This window comes from Theropithecus gelada, chromosome 19 (assembly GCF_003255815.1).
Source record: "Theropithecus gelada isolate Dixy chromosome 19, Tgel_1.0, whole genome shotgun sequence".
Lineage (NCBI taxonomy): Eukaryota > Metazoa > Chordata > Mammalia > Primates > Cercopithecidae > Theropithecus > Theropithecus gelada.
In genome coordinates this window covers 5167985-5186657 of record NC_037687.1, presented here as the reverse complement: position 1 = coordinate 5186657, position 18673 = coordinate 5167985, and the positions used below count along the sequence as shown (strand labels likewise).

The window sequence follows — 18673 nt, the reverse complement described above, 5'->3', positions numbered from 1 at the left end:
CAGGCAGGGTCAGGGGTTGTAGTTCGGCAGGGGTTAAGGCTCAGTTTGGAGTTGGTGTGAAGTCAGGGATCAGGGCTCAGTCAGAGATGGGTCTCAGCTAGGATGGAGGCTTAGTCAATACTGGGAATCAGACTTGGGACCCAGCTGGAATTGAGGTCAGCTGGAATTGGGGTTCAGTCAATATTGGGGATCAGTGTTGGGCTCAACCTTGGATTGTGGCTTAGCTGGGACTGAGGTTCAGTCTGGGATTAAGATTTAGTCCATATTGGAAATCAGAGTTGGGGCTCAGCCTTAGATCATGGCTCAGCTGGGACTGAAGCATAGTCAAGATTGGGACTCAGAGTTGGTACTTAGCCTGAGGTCGGAGTTTAGTCTGAAGTTGGTGCCAAGTCTGGGATCGGAGGTCAGCCTGGGATTGAGATTCAGTCTGAGATCAGGAATGGGTCTAGGATCAGATCTCAGAGGTAGGTTTCCACCTAGGGTCAGGGCTCAGCTGGAATTCAGGATTAGTCTGGGTTCAGGGTTCAGTGGGATTGGGGCTCAGTCAGGACTGGGGATTCAGCATGGGATCAGGGCTCAGTCAAAGTGGTTTTCCACCTAGGGTCAGGGCTCAGCTGGAATTTAGGCACAATCTGGGGTCAGGGTTCAGTGAGGTTGGGGCTCAGTCAGAGTTGGGGACTCAGCCTGGGATCAGGGATCAGTCAATGTTGGATTTCTGCCTAGGGTCAGGGTTCAGTGGGATCAGGGCTCAGTCAGGGTGGGGGACTCAGCCTGGAGCTGGGGCTCAATCCATGGGCAGGTGTTGAGCCCACCAGACCCTGCTGAGCTAGCCCTGGTCCACAGATCCAGTACAACGGGCTCACACTGGATGTGGATGGCCGCACCACCAAGAAGCTCATCACACACCTCAAGCCCCACACCTTCTATAACTTTGTGCTGACCAATCGCGGCAGCAGCCTGGGTGGCCTCCAGCAGACAGTCACCGCATGGACTGCCTTCAACCTGCTCAACGGCAAGCCCAGCGTTGCCCCCAAGCCCGACGCCGACGGCTTCATCATGGTGTATCTTCCTGACGGCCAGAGCCCCGTGCCTGTCCAGTATGTTCACGCCCATACTCTGGGTTCCTTGTCACCCCTATCAGCCTGCTATGTGGCTAGGGCAAGCCACGTGCCCTCTCTGTGCCTCAGTTTCCTTGCCTATGAAACACGGACCCTATCAGCCCCAGTTCATGGGGTTGTCCAAGATTCAGTGCTTCTCATGAGCCATTGTCACTAAATGTGCCCTGTGTCTGCTCTTCCAGCATTTCCTGATACCCCATATTCCTGACCCTCCACTGGGTAATACTAGGGTCCCTGAAAGGATTTGGTTCTGGGCTTCCCAACTGGTGGGGAGGCAAAGCTGAGAGTTCCCAGTGGGGAGAGGAGCACTCTGCCTCAGAGGCAGAGAAGATTTAAGGGCTACAAGGCTATGTGGGCATTGAAGCTGGGGCTTTGAAGGATGTATAGGAGTTCAATAATGAGAATTACATGAAGTAAGCCTTCTAGGCAGAAAGTACAGCGTGATCCAAGGCCTGGAGGCCTGAGTCAGCAACTGTGGCATTTGTGGATGGGTCACAGGGGAATAGGCTCATTGTATGAACAGAAGGGAAGACTCAGAGAAACGGCCTCCCCCATTTGCCCCCATGTAGCATCCCTTGGTCATCCCTATTGACGGCCCCCTTTGACTCTTACCCTTCTCCCTACAGGAGCTATTTCATTGTGATGGTGCCACTGCGCAAGTCTCGCGGAGGCCAATTCCTGACCCCGCTGGGTAGCCCGGAGGACATGGATCTGGAGGAGGTGAGGGTCTGGGGCCAAACCTGCAGGGCCCAGATATGTCCCAGCTTTCACGTGCTCTGTTGCTCCCAGCTGAGCTCTGAGCCACCCATGACTCTGTTCCTGCAGCTCATCCAGGACATCTCACGGCTACAGAGGCGCAGCTTGCGGCACTCGCGTCAGCTGGAGGTGCCCCGGCCCTATATCGCAGCTCGCTTCTCTGTGCTGCCACCCACCTTCCATCCCGGCGACCAGAAGCAGTATGGCGGCTTCGATAACCGGGGCCTGGAGCCCGGCCACCGCTATGTCCTCTTTGTGCTTGCTGTGCTTCAGAAGAGCGAGCCTGTAAGTCCTGAATGGTGTCTGCCAGACACACCTCTGAATGAGGCAGACCCCATTTCCCAGGGCCTTGACCTCAAAACCAGAGGCAGATCCTCTGTGGTCAGTCACAGGCAGCTCTCTGTGGTCAGGGCTGGGCAGTGGGGAAGACTTGGGAGTGGAGGGATCCTGAAACGAAGGTTTCTTAAGAGGAAGAGACCTTCCAAGGTCTGGGGCGTTGCGGGGTGAGTAGGAGTTCAAAAAGAGAAAGCATCCCAGGATTTGCATGTGCAAAGGTCTGGGAGGTACAGAAAGGATTTCAGAGTGGCTGGAGCAGAGAAGGGAATGGGGAGAGCAAAGACTGGCAGGAACCAGGTCATATGGGCCACCAGAGTCAAGGTTCTAGGAATATAGGAGGATCTAAAGCAGGGGAGAAACATGGGTTTGTGTTTGAGAAAGACCCATCTGGCCACTGCAAGGATGGTGGACGCTGATGGAGACCCCCCCTTTCCCTGCAGACCTTTGCAGCCAGTCCCTTCTCAGACCCCTTCCAGCTGGATAACCCGGACCCCCAGCCCATCGTGGATGGCGAGGAGGGGCTTATCTGGGTGATTGGGCCTGTACTGGCCGTGGTCTTCATAATCTGCATTGTCATTGCTATCCTGCTCTACAAGAAGTAAGCCGCATGTCCTCCCTGACTTGACAGCAGGGAGGGCTTCCTGGAAAAGGAGGGAGGACTTGTCTCAGAGAATCATCACTAAGGGTCTCTGTTGTACACATGGGGAAATGGAAATTCAGAGAGGTTAAGCCACTTGATCAAGGTCACACAGCATGGGAATGGCAGAGCTAGGGCTCAAAGCAGGCCAGTGGCTTGGCTTCTCCTGTTAACCCCTATCTTCACCTCAGCAAGATGATTTGGGGTAGAGGCTGCCTGCATCCAAGTTCAATGAGGATAGCAGTTGTAGTGGCCCCATGGGGCATGTCCCAGCTTAGAAAGGGAGGGCTGAGAGATGCCTCCTTGTGGTATCAATAGGCAGGGGGACAAACAAGAAAGAGGAACGCCATTTTCCAGAGGAGACCAAAGCTCAGGGAGGTTAAGGAAGCCACTGAGAGTCACAGACTAAGCCCTTTGTGGCCAGCACACCCTCACCTTTCTTTTTTTCCCCCCTTCTCACCTGTGTCTGCTTTCGGGAACAGCAAACCTGACAGGTAAGAACCAGCCCTACCCCCTGGAGGCTTCAGGCAAGAGGAGGAAGACAGGGAATGGGTTGATACTGTGCCCACGGGAGAGGGGATGTCTGGCTGCCCCCACAGCTTGTACATGTATCTGTACTTGGTCCTGGAAACCCCAGTCATATGGGTATACAGTCCTTTTCTGACCATACATTCCTGGGGCCTGAATTGTATTCACACATGAACATGTCCCAGTACTAACTGGACTGTTCTGCTTGCTTCTCCTAAAGTAAACGCAAGGACTCAGAACCTCGCACCAAATGCCTCCTGAACAATGCTGACCTCGCCCCTCACCACCCCAAGGACCCTGTAGAAATGAGACGCATTAACTTCCAGACTCCAGGTATGTACTCATCCCTGGTACCAGGGATACCACCAACAGGGGAGATAGCTGGTGAGAAGCAGTAGCTGCCACCCTGGGGGCCCCTCATTGGCCCCCTCTGAACTATGCTTGGTGCAGCCACATTCTTGATTCCCAAATACCTCCCACCCTACATGGATCCGGGCTTGGAACTCATAGGTTGGTTCTGCTTACAACCAAGTGAGACTTTTTAAGTTAACATGTAACTGATGGCTGCTGTCCTCTTCAGGAGCCTAAAGATGATGTTTAAAAATAAAAAACGGAGAAAACACAAAACTACCCCTCATTTCTTTGGGCAGAAAGAGCTGTTCTTCTGTTTATCTCTCTAGTTTTAATGTTCCTCAGTGGTGAGAGTTAAGGTTTGCCCTCAGCCATTTTCCACACTCCCTTGGGATATATCCCTAGCAAGGTACAGAAATTATACCTGCCCCACGCCTTGTACCTCTTCCCACCATGGCTGCTGGGGCTCATGCCTCTTTACAGTTCCCTATAAAGTCACCTGCCAGTCAAGGAGAACTGAATCAAGGTCTTATCCTTGATCATTTCTATGTATGATTTACAAACTCCACCATCACCCCCTTCTTCATGGGCTCATGCCAGCTGCTTCTAACCAACTAAGAAATTTTTCATTTTACTGATGGCTGCTATTCTCCTTATGGGTTCACAGCCTGGTTATATCTGTCCTTCCAACTGTACCGGTCTCCACTTCCTATCTCTGAACTGGTTCATATCAACTCTATTTTCCAACCAAACGGAGATTTTAAACATTTGTATTTAACTGATGTCTTTAGTCATCCTTAAAGCCTCATGCACAGCCTCACATGCCATTCCTGATGTACTTTCTTCTTTTTGTCTCTGGACTGGCTTGTGTCACTTCTGTTTTCATCCAAATGAGGAGTTTGACCATTCGTATTTAACTGATGACTGCCGTCCTCATAAAGGGATCATGCAGGGCCTCATGTATCACCCCTCGTGTATTCTCTTCCCTTTCTTACCTCTGTACTGATTCTTGTTGCTTTGGTTTTTCAGCCAAATGAGGATTTTAAATGTGCATGTAACTGATGGCTGCAAGTCTCCTAAAGGGATCATGAAGAGTTTCATAATTCACTGCCAATGTGTTCCCGTTTCATTTCTGTCTCTGGACTAGCTTATGTCTGTTCTGTTTCCATCCAAATAAGGATTTTCAACATGTGCATTTAACTGATGGCTGCTGTCCTCCTTGAAGCTCATGGCATGGGCCCATATGTCCTTTCCCTGCTCCCCCAGCTTCTCCTTCACCATCCTGCATCCTCCTTCCTCAGAATGCCCTCTGCTGACCTCAACAGAGGGGACCCAAGGCCAGGCTGGTCTGGGGGAGGGGATTTGTAGACAGAAGAACCTAGCACTTTGGAGTCCTTCCAGAGTGACAGGTCAAGACCAGGACTGACTGGCGTCCAGCCAGAGGGGTACACAGTTAGCAGCTATCGTGAGTCCACAGGTGGGGGCCCAGGTGGCTGTGCGTCCCCCCATGTTGTCCGCATTGCTCTGCCCTTTGCATCCGCCAGCCAGTGAGGGGTGGGGGAGGCAGAGGTGGAACCCCCCCCACCCCCTGCATGTTTTCATTTATTTATTGTTTGCTGTTTGCAGATTCAGGCCTCAGGACCCCCCTCAGGGAGCCGGGGTTTCACTTTGAAAGTTAGTTTCTGTGTCTGTTTTTGGCTTCCTTTCGCCCCCCTGTTCGTTTCCTCTTTGGTTTCTCCATCCTGCCTCCTGTCTCTGTCCACGTGCCCACCCACCGCCGGCCCTTGCCCACCTGTCCTGTGCTGGCTCCTGGAAGAGGGCAGGGGGTTGGTCCATTGGGCCCTTAGGTGGCTGTGTGTTACTGCTGTGTGTGTGGTATGTATGTGTGTGTCGGGGATGTGTGTGAGGCACGTATGTACCCCGCACGTGCCCACATGACAGGCAGGCCCCTTAGATGTGAGCTCTTGGGGGGAAGCGAGAGACACACGAGAGGCTCAGAACATCAGATGTTACCAACTGGCCTGGAAACCACCTGAGAGCTGAACATCCGGTACACAGGTCCCAGGAGAGGTCAGGGTTCTGCAGACCCAGATATTGGGAAAGGACAATTGAGCCCACACCCAGCGCCTCCAGCAGCCATCCGGGGGGGGGGCTTGAAAGGATAAGAGCTCTCAGGCCAGGACCTTCTTGCACCTGCTCCTGCCCCAAACAAGCACAGGGACAGATGCAGGCCCCTCACTCCCCTCACATACATGCACACATACTGTTACCCCTCTCCAGTCCCTCACCTCTACCTGGAAGAGGATTTAGTGCCTCTGATCCCACAGGGACAGTAAGGGGTGTCAGTCACCCACCCAAGGACAGTATTTCCAAAGCCCAGCCAGCTGCATCTGCCATTTAATTTCTGTGCCACAGACTTGCTTCTTGGCTCAAGGCACTGGGAGCTTGACATCTCCGGGGTGACCCTTCTGCCAGCCCCTGCACCCCCAGCCTGGTCAGAAGGAAGCAGGATGTGCCAACACTGTGATCCAGGCCCCTCCAGGGGTATCAGGCTCTGCCCCGAGCAGCGGCCTCAAACCTGCTGCCTTTAGAGTCCCCTAGGCCTGGGGTCCCAGCCCCTTCGTGAGCCACCCTGAGTCTTCCCCTCCTGCCAAGCCCCACCCCAGCCACGCCCTTCTAACCGCAGCTCGCCCATCGCAGACTCACACGTAGAGCACCCCCTTCCCCCCAGTCCCCGGCCGGCCCCCCAGTGACCAACCCCGGCGGGGTCTGCTCCATCCCGTAGGTATGCTTAGCCACCCGCCAATCCCCATCGCAGACATGGCAGAGCACACGGAGCGGCTCAAGGCCAACGACAGCCTCAAGCTCTCCCAGGAGTATGAGGTGAGCCCGCCCTCCGCCTCCCGCCCTCATCACCTTGGCCTCACAGGCACCTACCCTGACACCCACGCCCTCCCGTTCCTTTCCAGTCCATCGACCCTGGACAGCAGTTCACATGGGAACATTCCAACCTGGAAGTGAACAAGCCGAAGAACCGGTACGCCAACGTCATCGCCTATGACCACTCCCGCGTCATCCTCCAGCCCATTGAAGGTAGCTCAGAGACCCCCGGTCTTAACCTGCCCTTCTCCACTGCACAGAAAGTGCTAGATCCCATGTCTCCCCTTGGCCACTGAGGCCTGATTCTGGTTATAGACCTGGTCCAGCTCCAGCTGGAGGCCACTGGGCATCTTTAGATATATATTTAACTGATGGCTGCTGTCTCTGTTAGATATGTATTTAACTGATGGCTGCTGTCTCTAACATGGCTTCATCTTTCCCTCTGCATCAGTTGTGATTAATCAGAGCAGTTCTGCTGCCCGGGGACATATGAAGTGTCCAGGGACATCTTTGATTGTCACATCTTGGGGGGAAGAAATGTTGCTGGCACGGAGTGGGTGGAGGGCAGGGATGCTGCTCGGCACCCTGTAGTGCCCAGAACGGCCCCACCACAGAGAGCAATCTGGCCCCAAATGGTGATAGCACTGACGGGGAGAAACTGTGAAGTACACGTCCCATGGTCACCTCGGGGACAATCTGGGAGCAGTCAGAGTGAACTTCCAGGAAGTGGTTGGCCAGACAGAGCCAGCCTGGCAAGACAGCCCCCACAGATCCCTGGCCTCTCGCCCCGGCTGCAGGCATCGTGGGTAGTGATTACATCAATGCCAACTACGTGGATGGCTACCGGCGTCAGAATGCGTACATTGCCACGCAGGGGCCACTGCCCGAGACCTTTGGGGACTTCTGGCGTATGGTGTGGGAGCAGCGGTCGGCCACTATCGTCATGATGACGCGGCTGGAGGAGAAATCACGGGTGAGCCTTGGACCCCACGGCCCTCAAGCCCTCGCCAGCCAGCCTGGCTCTTGCCGACGCCTATTCTCTTGCCCGGTCTAGATCAAGTGTGATCAGTACTGGCCCAACAGAGGCACGGAGACCTACGGCTTCATCCAGGTCACGTTGCTGGACACCATCGAGCTGGCCACGTTCTGCGTCAGAACATTCTCTCTGCACAAGGTGAGGCCCGGGCTGGGGGCTGAAGGTGGAGGAATGTGTTGGAAGGGAGGCAGAGGGCCCCAGCTTCTACCCAGGGCACTCCCCATAGGACAGAGAGAAAGCCGAGTGTGTCTACCCAGACTGACTTCATTCTCGTGGAACCCACTTCCGTGGAGGGGGAAACTGAGGCTCAGAGAGGACACTGCTTGTTTCCACCCACGGCAGGACAAAGCTGGCAGAACCCAACTCAGCAATGAGCCTGATTTCCTCTTGCCTTTACTCATGCCCCAGGTCCTCTTTGCCCACTGTCCTCTGGCCTCACCCAGCTTGAGCCTATGATGGGGCCTCAGCAGGGCCCCATCCCTGCCTTCAAGGAGTGTCCAGACAGAGATGGACAGATACTAGCAGCCCTGTGAAGTCAGGGCTGGGATGGAGAAGATCTTTTAGATACGTATTTAACTGATGGCTGCTGTCCATAGTATGGTTCCATCTGTTTTTCTCCATCTGTGGTTCTGAATTAGGACAATTCTGCCATCCAGGGGACATTTGTTACTGTCATAATGGGGAGGGGAGGCGCTACTGGCACCATGATGTATCCCCAACACCCAGCCAGGTCATTGCACCATCAGGCACCTGCTTGATCTAAATACCAGAAAACTGAGTACGTGGACAAGAGTGAGTGAGAACTCTTGGTTCAATCACACACATTAAACACGTGTTATGTCTCACTCGCTAACCTGGACACAAGCACACAACAGAGACCTAAACAGACAAAACGTTCTGCCCTTGGGGGACTTAACAGTCTAGTATACAAGACACAGACCATGACTATGAAATGTCAAGAAAGCTTACGTGTTGAAGGAGAATAGGGGAGAAAAACAGTGTCGGGGACCTGGAAGAGGGTATGATAGGGAAATTTGGGAGAAGAGCATTTCAGGTAAGAGGGTGTAGCCTACGCAGAGGCCCTGGGGCAGGACCGTGCCTGGCGTGTAAGAGGAACAGCGGGGAGGGCAGGGAGGGGACAGGGCAGGTCGTGCAGGATCCTGTGGACCTTGAGGAAGACTTGGGCTTCGACCGTGTGGAAGCTCCTGCCATGGAGGGCTGTGGGCAGAGGAGGGACCAGATCTGACTCAGGCACTCAGGTGCCCTCTGGCTGCTGCAGGGAGGACAGACTGGGGGGCTTGGGTGGGAGCCAAGGTCTGGGGCAAAGAGGGTGGTGACAGTTCTAGCCCAGGTTGGCCTCCATGGAGAAGAAGAGCAGGTGGATTGGGATAGACTTTGAAGGCAGAGCCGACAGTCCTGGGTGAGGTGTTAGATGTGAGAGGGGAGAGTTAAGGGTGACTCTCAATCTGTGGCCGGAGTGCCCAGAAGGTTGGAGCCATTTGGAGCCACCTTCAGCTAAGATGGGGGAGCAGGTTTGGGACGAAGGCCAGATACAGTTGACCATGTTGTGTGTGAAGAGTCCACAAGACTCTCTACTTGGAAACATCCAGGGGCAGCTAGAGCCCAAGTCAGGCACTTAGAGACGTGGAGACTGGGAGGTGCAGACATGGGCATTTTTTTTTTTTTTTTTTTTTTTTTTGAGACGGAGTCTCGCTCTGTCGCCCAGGCTGGAGTGCAGTGGCCGGATCTCAGCTCACTGCAAGCTCCGCCTCCCGGGTTCACGCCATTCTCCTGCCTCAGCCTCCAGAGTAGCTGGGACTACAGGCGTCCGCCACCTCGCCCGGCTAGTTTTTTGTATTTTTTAGTAGAGACGGGGTTTCACCGGGTTAGCCAGGATGGTCTCGATCTCCTGACCTTGTGATCCGCCCGTCTCGGCCTCCCAAAGTGCTGGGATTACAGGCTTGAGCCACCGCGCCCGGCCGGGCATTTTTTTTTTAGATGGAGTTTCGCTCTTGTTGCCCAGGCTGGAGTGCGATGGTGCAATCGCCGCAATCTCCACCTCCTGGGTTCAAGCGATTCTCCTGCCTCAGCCTCCCGAGTAGCCGGGATTCCAGGCATGCACCACCACGCCTGGCTAATTTTGTATTTTTAGTCGAGACAAGGTTTCTCCATGTTGGTCAGGCCAGTCTCGAACTGCTGACCTCAGGTGATCCACCCACCTCAGCCTCCCAAAGTGCTGGGGTTACAGGCATGAGCCACCGCACCCAGCCATTTGGGCATTTTCAGCACATGGGCGGCAGGGTGAGCCAGAGTGACAGGTGACATCCTTGTGGTCCCCAGAATGGCTCCAGTGAGAAACGTGAGGTCCGCCAGTTCCAGTTTACGGCATGGCCAGACCACGGCGTGCCCGAATACCCAACGCCCTTCCTGGCTTTCCTGCGGAGAGTCAAGACCTGCAACCCGCCAGATGCCGGCCCCATCGTGGTTCACTGCAGGTACGTCCACCCCGCTCTGCCCCATCCGCTTCCCCCGGCCCCTGCAGCCCAGCAGCCCCTGAACTCCACGTGGCTGTCCCCGCAGTGCCGGTGTGGGCCGCACAGGCTGCTTCATCGTCATCGACGCCATGCTGGAGCGGATCAAGCCAGAGAAGACAGTCGACGTCTATGGCCACGTGACGCTCATGAGGTCCCAACGCAACTACATGGTGCAGACGGAGGACCAGTACAGCTTCATCCACGAGGCCCTGCTGGAGGCCGTGGGCTGTGGCAACACAGAAGTACCTGCACGCAGCCTCTATGCCTACATCCAGAAGCTGGCCCAGGTGGAGCCTGGCGAGCACGTCACTGGCATGGAACTCGAGTTCAAGGTGCCAGCAGGGTGGAGGCTGCCGTGGGCAGGGTGGGGAGGAGGCCCAAAGAGCCAAAAACCAGGCTCGCCCCGAGCGATGGGGACTAGAAGGTGGCGGCGGGGTGCCCCTACCTACCTATCCACCATTGGTTCTCCAGCTGAACGCATAGCCTTCCTCATCCTAATGGTGGCCCTTGGCCTCCTCCTCCCCACAGCGGCTGGCCAACTCCAAGGCCCACACGTCACGCTTCATCAGTGCCAATCTGCCTTGTAACAAGTTCAAGAACCGCCTGGTGAACATCATGCCCTATGAGAGTACACGGGTCTGTCTGCAGCCCATCCGGGGTGTGGAGGGCTCTGACTACATCAACGCCAGCTTCATTGATGGCTACAGGTAGGTGTCACGCCGTTCTCACCTTGGGGCCCCAGAAGGACCCCATGTCTGCTTTCAAGAGGCCTCCAGTCTTGTGGGAGACAGAGCTGGAGAGATACTGGCAGTCCTGAGCTGTTTAAATACACATCTTTAGATGTATATTTAACCGATGGCTGCTGTCCATAATGTGATTCCATCTGTTCTTCTATATCAGTGGTTCTCCACTGGGGTAATTCTGACACCCTGGGGATATTTCTTATTGTCATGATGACTACTACCGGCACTGACTGGGGGGACCAGCATCCTACAGTACACGGGACGGCTTGTCCCAGAGAACAATCCAGTGCCAAATGTCAATAGCACTGAGATTGAAAAATCCTGGCAAGAGAGGGGAGGGCGTTCCGGGCAGAGGGTGCCACACGTGCGAGGGCCCGGAGCTGAGAGCCGGGCCCATGCAAGCAGCTGAAAGTAAGGCAGTGGTCCTTGAAGGAGGTGGAGGGGAGAAATCAGGAGAGGTTAGCGGACAGTCCCACAGCTTTGTCAAGGGATTTGAATTTGTCATGAGGCTGGTGGTTTCCCCGCATGCAAAACGGGGTCACCAGGAGGGGATGTGGTGCACCCGGCATCCATTCCTGGCAGGCAGTTGGGGTGGTAGGTGTAGCTGTTGCCGGCTTGGTCCTGACCCTCCCGGGGCAGCATCAGGTGAGGACCACGCTGGGTCTCCCCGCCAGCCCTGGGCTCACACACCCCATGCCTGCAGGCAGCAAAAGGCCTACATCGCGACACAGGGGCCGCTGGCGGAGACAACGGAAGATTTCTGGCGCATGCTGTGGGAGAACAATTCGACCATTGTGGTGATGCTGACCAAGCTGCGGGAGATGGGCCGGGTGAGCCAGGGACCACGGCGGGGAAGGGCGAGGACCAGACTGTGGCTCAGACAGCACTGACCATGGCCACCCTCTCCTCTGCAGGAGAAGTGTCACCAGTACTGGCCGGCCGAGCGCTCTGCCCGCTACCAGTACTTTGTGGTAGATCCCATGGCAGAATACAACATGCCTCAGTATATCCTGCGAGAGTTCAAGGTCACAGATGCCCGGGTGAGTCTAGAGACAGATTGGCGGAAGGAGCTGGAGTCAGGCTGGGCCCCACAGGCTGTTGCCTTAGTGATCTGGAAAGGGCTGCCCTGTTTGGTGTTGGATACAGAGGCCGAGGGTTAGGGATAAGCGCTAGGAATCAGGAGAAATGTTAGCGGACCAGTTGGCCACTTGCTCTTACCACCACATAGGTGGAAGACAGGGTCTTGTCTCTGTGCTGACCCTGTAGTGTCTCCACGCACTAGGGAACATGGTCCCAGGGGATGATATTCAAGGAAATGAATGGGGCTTTCCCCTGGAAGCAGCCACCTGTGGAGGATGATATTAAAAGGCTGAAAGGGACTTGAGGAATTGAGGGTGATGGGTGGTAGACGGGGGACAAGGAGAGTCAGATGGTGGGGATTGGCACCGTTGGGTGAGGAGAGATGAGTACGGATGGTGTTGGCTCAATGAAGGACTGCAGTGTCAGGTGGAGGAAGAAAGGCCACGTATTAGGTGGCAACAGATGAAAACTCATAGTGGAAGGTGGCCCTGTTGGGTGACAAAGGATCAAAGTTAGTGGTGGAAGATCGATGATGGTAGAGAATACAGCGAGGGGATGATAGAGGATGGGGAATGTTGGCCAAGATGACGCCAAAGGATGGTGAAGTCTGCTGAATGAACAGCCATCACTGGGCATTGTGCTGCAAGCAGTGCAAGATGGTGCCCTTGGAGGGGTGGAATCTGGAAATGGAGAGAAGAACACTTGCATAACAGGATGGAGAATGTCAGTAGAATGTGGTAGTTTGGGTCAGTGAAGGATGATGCTTTATCAGTGGTGGATGGAGAAAGACAGAATTGGAGGAGGGCGAATGTTTGGCCAGCAGGGGGTGGAGAAAATCAATGGGAAATACTTTGACTAAGAAAGGACAGTAAACAATCAGTAGTCAATGGTATAAACCAACGGGTGGTACAAGATTAAGGAAGATGGGGTTGGGAAAGGAGATTTTGGAAAATGTAAAACATCAGGGAAAGATGGTACATTGGATGGCAAATGGTGGCAGAAGATAACAATTTTGGATGGCACCATTTTGATGGTGGAGAATGGGATTAGAACAAGGTAGATGATGGGGAATGGAGAATGTCAGTGGAAGACGGTACCCTTGGATGGTGGAGAGTGAATTGTTAGTGATGGATGGTGGAAAATGGCACCATTGAGTTGTGAAGGATGGAAGATGGCAGAGAATGATGTGGTTGGATGGCACCACTGGGTGGTGGGAAAAGAGACTGGAAAGAGGAATGGTTGAGTAGTGAGGAATGAAGACAGTCTGTGGAAGATCCCATCGTTGAATGGTTAAGGATGAGTTACCAAGAGGGGGTGGTGGTAGATGATGGAAGATGATGGTGTCGGGTGGAACTGTTGGATGGCAGAAGGTAATGAGTTACCAGTGGTGGATGGTGGAAAACAGCACCATTGGATGGCAAAGGATGAATGATAATGGCAGTAGGTTGTGGAAGATAGTGTTGGATGATTTTGGGTGGTGAAATATGAGTTACCAGTGGTGGATGGTAGAAGATGGTGTTGGATGGAACTGTTGTGTAACAGAAGATGAGTTACCAGCAGTGGGTGGTAGAAATGGCACTATTATCGGATGGTGGAAGATGGTGTTGGATGGTGGAGGATGAAAGATGATGCCACTATTGGGTTGTAGAAGATGAGTCATCAGTGATGAGCTATGGACAGTGATGGAGTGGAGTTGTGCTGTAGGGCCCTGAAATGGCACAGAGTGGAAGATGACAGAGGATCATGGTGAACAGGAGCTGGGAAGGGCAGAGCTGGGTGCACTATGGGATGGTGAAGGTTGGAGGTCCTGGATGTCACAGGGGACGTGGTGGGTTTGGGAAATGTGGGGAGAGGAACAGCTGGGTAGCGAGGAGTGGTGAGGATGAGGTTGGAGCATCTCTTGTAGAAAGCGGTACCATTGGATTGTGAAGGACGGAAAGTTATCAGGGTGAACGAATGGCGGAGAGTGTACAAAATGGGGGTGAGGGCCAGGCATGGTGGCTCATGCCTGTAATCCTAGCTAATCAGGAGGCTCAGGCAGGAGAATCACTTGAACCCTGGAGGCAGAGGTTGCAGTGAGCCGAGATCGCGCCATTGCACTCCAGCCTGGGCGACAAGGGCGAAACTCCGTCTCAAAAAAAAAAAAAAAGGCCGGGCGCGGTGGCTCAAGCCTGTAATCCCAGCACTTTGGGAGGCCAAGACGGGTGGATTACGAGGTCAGGAGATCGAGACCATCCTGGCTAACACAGTGAAACCCCGTCTCTACTAAAAAATACAAAAAACTAGCCGGGCGAGGTGGCGGGCGCCTGTAGTCCCAGCTACTCGGGAGGCTGAGGCAGGAGAATGGCGTAAACCCGGGAGGCGGAGCTTGCAGTGAGCTGAGGTCCGGCCACTGCACTCCAGCCTGGGCGACAGAGCAAGACTCCGTCTCAAAAAAAAAAAAAAAAAAGGGGGGTGAGGATAAGGAGGATGGAGAAAAATCCCCATGTCAGCTGCTGACACTGACAACAAGATTGGGCTCTCTGCACTCCAGGATGGCCAGTCCCGGACCGTCCGGCAGTTCCAGTTCACCGACTGGCCGGAACAGGGTGTGCCAAAGTCGGGGGAGGGTTTCATCGACTTCATCGGCCAAGTGCATAAGACCAAGGAGCAGTTTGGTCAGGACGGCCCCATCTCTGTCCACTGCAGGTGAGCTCCCTCGAGTGCCCCGGCTTTTGGCCCTGCTGGGGAAACTGAGGCCTGGTAGGGACAGCCCCAAGCTTACGCTGTCCCGTCTGGGCTGTTAAGAGTCCTCGGGGAATCAGGTGGTCAGATCAGGGCTCTCCAGCACCTGCCCCTGAACGGTCGTGCTCACTTTCCTTCCACCAGTGCCGGCGTGGGCAGGACAGGCGTCTTCATCACGCTTAGCATCGTGCTGGAGCGGATGCGGTACGAAGGTGTGGTGGACATCTTTCAGACGGTGAAGATGCTGCGAACCCAGCGGCCGGCCATGGTGCAGACGGAGGTAAAGACGGGACAGGGAGGGGAGGCACCCTGGCCTCACACCCCGACTGCCCTAAGCCCCCGTTTCCTTCTCTGTGAGATGAGTACAGCCACCTGGGACTCTCTGGGTCACTGTGGGTGGATGGTCCACAGACCCCTCCCGCACCAGCAGGGGACCAGTAACCCTCTTAACACAACAGTCGGCTGAAGGTCAGAGCCGAGAAGCAGCCCTTGGCGTGGACAGAGATGGGCTCATTGCAGTCCCCAAGTCACAGCAAGTCTGTGGCTCAGCCTGGACCCTGCCATGAACCACTGATGCTTAAGTCCAACCAATATACAGATGAGGAAACTGAGGCCCAGACTCCTAGCTCCAAGGCGAATGTTCCAATGGAGGGGGTTCTGAGCAGCAGCTGTGTCTTAAAAGATGAGTAGGGGGGACCGGGCGTGGCAGCTCACACCTGTAATCCCAGCACTTTGGGAGGCCGAGGGGGGAGGATCGCTTGAGCCCATCCTGGGCAACACAGCAAGACCCCATCTCTACAAAAAAAAATAGAAATGAGGCTGGGTGTGATGGCTCACATCTGTAATCCCAACACTTTGGGAGGCCAAGGCAGGTGGATCACCTGAGGTCAGGAGTTCAAGACCAGCCTGGCCAACGTGGCGAAACCCTGTCTCTACTAAAAATACAAAAATTAGCCAGGTGTCGTGGTGGGCACCTGTAATCCCAGCTACTCAGGAGGCTCAGGCAGGAGAATCGCTTGAACCCAGGAGGCGGAGGTTGCAGTGAGCTGAGACGGTGCCACTGCACTCCAGCCTGGGTGATACAATGAGACTGTCTCAAAATAAATAAATAAAAATGAAAAGATGAATAGGGCCTCCAGGCAGACAGGGGAGGAGAGGGCATTCCAGGTGAAGAGCGTAGCTGTGTTAGGCCAGAGGTGTGGCGTTGCTCACTTCATTGTGGGAGCACCGTGGGGGCCAAAGAGACCTTCTGCAAGAGACCCGCACCGGGCTGAGGAGCTTGGCCTGCTCCTGAGGGCGCTAGGGAGCCCTGGGAGGCATTAGAGCAGGGGAGGTACTAACAGCTCACCTCTGCTTCCCCAGGATGAGTACCAGTTCTGTTACCAGGCGGCACTGGAGTACCTCGGAAGTTTTGACCACTATGCAACCTAAAGCCATGGTCCCCCCCGGCCTGACACCACCGGCCCCGGATGCCTCTGCCCTTCCCGGGTGGACCTCCTGAGGCCTGGACCCCCAGTGGGCAGGGCAGGAGGCGGCAGCAGCTGCGTTTCTGCACCGTTTCCGGGGACCATCAGCCCCTCAGGCCCCCCACTGGCCCCGGCCGCCCCAGCGACCTCCCTGGCACCGGCCGCCGCCTTCGAATACTTGGCACATTCCTCCTTTCCTTCCAATTCCAAAACCAGATTCCGGGGTGGGGGGTGGGGGGAACGGTGAGCAAACAGGAGTGCTCCCCACAATCGGAGGAGGGCGGGGCACAGACCATGGACAGACCCCTTGTCCTCCCCAGCGGTGGTGGGAGGACCCGGGGGCTCCTCCGCGCCCTGCAGCCTGGGGACGCTGGGCTGGGACCAGAATCCAGCTTTCTTTTAAAACTCTCAGTGTAACTGTATCCCGTGACATTTCGTTTTTTTTTAAATAGTGTATTTTTTTTTCCATTTTTTTTTAAAGAGAAACAAACAAAAGACTTGCCAGTCAACAACTTTCAAAGAGAACAACTTTGGCTTATTCATATTCTGTTCAAAGACAGTCTATTTTTTCACTGTAGAAAGCGTCCTTGTGTGATTGATAGTTACGTTACGTTCGCAAACGCGCACACCGGGCCCACGGCTGTACCTTGGCTTGCTTTTTTTTTTTCTTTTTCTTATTTTTTCTACCATCAGAAAGTTGCTTTGCCCACAGAAGAATGGGATGCCCTTTTTTCTTTTTTGGCTTTTTTCCCCCCCTCCCTTTTTGTTTCATTTTTATAAATTAAATTTTCAGACATATCAAATACAGTTCTGAGGGTAGGGTCATGGGGGAACTCGGACCCAGCAGCGTTGGGTTCAAACCCATGGGGTACGGTTGAGGGAGACGCTGCTGTAAAAGAGAGATGACAGTGCCCCCTCCGCCCCCTCCGAGAGCCCGAGCTGTCTCCCCGTCTCCCGCCCCCAAGGAGACAGAGAGGATCCTGCTTCTTCGGGGACGGGGGCTGTATGACTGTGCTGCCCCACATCAGGGACCCTTTCCCCCCTGGGACTATGGGGCAGTTTGGGAGCAAAACCAGAAGGACGGGACCCCCTCTACCCACCCGAGCAAGCGAGTTGTTTCTCTTTGTACAAGGGCAGATCTGCGGTTACTTTCAACACTGTTTATTGCAGCGGAAGCAGCGGGCGGTTTTCCCACCCCCGTGTATGTAGATATATCGACTTTGTATTAAAGGAAGATCGTCTGACCCCGGTCCATTGTGGAGTCTTTGTGGCACCCCTGCCTGTCCAGTCTCATCCCCGGGGTGGAGGTCGGTGGGGGCCTGGAGAGCTGATCTCATTTCCTGGTGTGAACAGAGGAGTAGTTTGTTCAAGACCACACACTGCTGAGGCGGGTGGATCACAAGGTCAGGGGTTCGAGACCAGCCTGGCCAAGATGGTGAAACCCCCGTTTCTACTACAAATACAAAAAATTAGCCAGGCACAGTTGCAGGGACCTGTAGTCCCAGCTACTCAGGAGGCTGAGGTAGGAGAATCGCTTGAACCCAGGAGGTGGAGGTTGCAGTGAGCCGAGATCATGCCATCGCACTTCAGCCTAGGTGACAGAGCAAGACTCCGTCTCAACAACAACAACAACAAAAATTGACCACACACTGATGAAGTGGCCAGGCCAAGATTTGAACCCAAGCCCTGCTCCTATAGGGGTTGCCTTGTGTTCGCATTCCAATAAGTGACCATGATTGAAAATTCACCATGGGCCAGTCACTCTGAGACAGACATTATCAGCCCCTTGGCCAGGCGCAGTGGCTCACACCTGTAATCCCAGCACCAAAGGGAGGCCGAGTCAGATGGATCACCTGAGATCGGGAGTTCAAGACCAGCCTGGCTGACATGGTGAAACCCTGTCTCTACTAAAAACACGAAAATTAGCTGGGTGTGGTGACACGTGCCTGCAATCCCAGCTACTTGGGAGGCTGGGGCAGGAGAATCGTTTGAACCTGAGAGGTGGAGGTTGCAGTGAGCCGAGATCGCATCACTGCACTCCCGCCTGGGTGCCAGAATGAGACTCCATCTCAAAGAAAAAAAAAAAAAGTGTTAACCCCATTTACATATTAAGAAATGGGGGCTCAAGGAGGGGCACACAATGAGTTTGAGGTGAAGCTGGAATTCATATCCAATCCCATCTCACCCGCAGCCCTGAACAGCACACCGTGCTGCCTTCTCGAAGCATCCTGAGGAGGAACTGAGTCCATGGAGGGAAGCAACAGGTTGGGCACACTCTTCCTTTTCCACCCTCTAGGCCACTTAGTGAGCGAACCCATGCACTGAGCCAGAGTCACACCCCTGGTGATGGAGGGTGAGCCATTTTGTATCTATACCCTTGCCTGAGTCACTTCTTGCTCTGGCATAAAAGCCACCGACGGGAGCCAGAGATAGGATGAAAGAGCCTCGGATGAGCTCAGAGAAGTTCCAGGAATCAGAAGGGTG

At 54.5% G+C, this 18673-nt stretch overlaps 1 protein-coding gene across 4 annotated transcripts in view; it reads left to right on the top strand.

Moving 5' to 3' along the window:
- PTPRS (protein tyrosine phosphatase, receptor type S) overlaps positions 1 to 17433 on the top strand; it is a 140439-nt gene extending 123006 nt beyond the window's left edge. For 3 of the 4 annotated variants that reach the window (XM_025367199.1, XM_025367197.1, XM_025367198.1), the window contains 18 exons: positions 844 to 1097; positions 1745 to 1838; positions 1944 to 2159; positions 2651 to 2808; positions 3330 to 3341; positions 3596 to 3708; positions 6512 to 6609; positions 6696 to 6819; positions 7404 to 7579; positions 7661 to 7780; positions 9983 to 10137; positions 10223 to 10508; positions 10705 to 10883; positions 11623 to 11749; positions 11834 to 11959; positions 14533 to 14687; positions 14868 to 15003; positions 16086 to 17433. In XM_025367199.1, the coding sequence (XP_025222984.1) occupies positions 844 to 1097; positions 1745 to 1838; positions 1944 to 2159; positions 2651 to 2808; positions 3330 to 3341; positions 3596 to 3708; positions 6512 to 6609; positions 6696 to 6819; positions 7404 to 7579; positions 7661 to 7780; positions 9983 to 10137; positions 10223 to 10508; positions 10705 to 10883; positions 11623 to 11749; positions 11834 to 11959; positions 14533 to 14687; positions 14868 to 15003; positions 16086 to 16154 (2598 nt within the window). In that variant the 3' untranslated portion in view covers positions 16155 to 17433. Of the gene's footprint in view, positions 1 to 843; positions 1098 to 1744; positions 1839 to 1943; positions 2160 to 2650; positions 2809 to 3329; positions 3342 to 3595; positions 3709 to 5352; positions 5401 to 6511; positions 6610 to 6695; positions 6820 to 7403; positions 7580 to 7660; positions 7781 to 9982; positions 10138 to 10222; positions 10509 to 10704; positions 10884 to 11622; positions 11750 to 11833; positions 11960 to 14532; positions 14688 to 14867; positions 15004 to 16085 lie in introns of all 4 variants that reach the window. The other variant, XM_025367196.1, reaches the window with a different exon arrangement.
- Positions 17434 to 18673: the final 1240 nt, after the last annotated feature.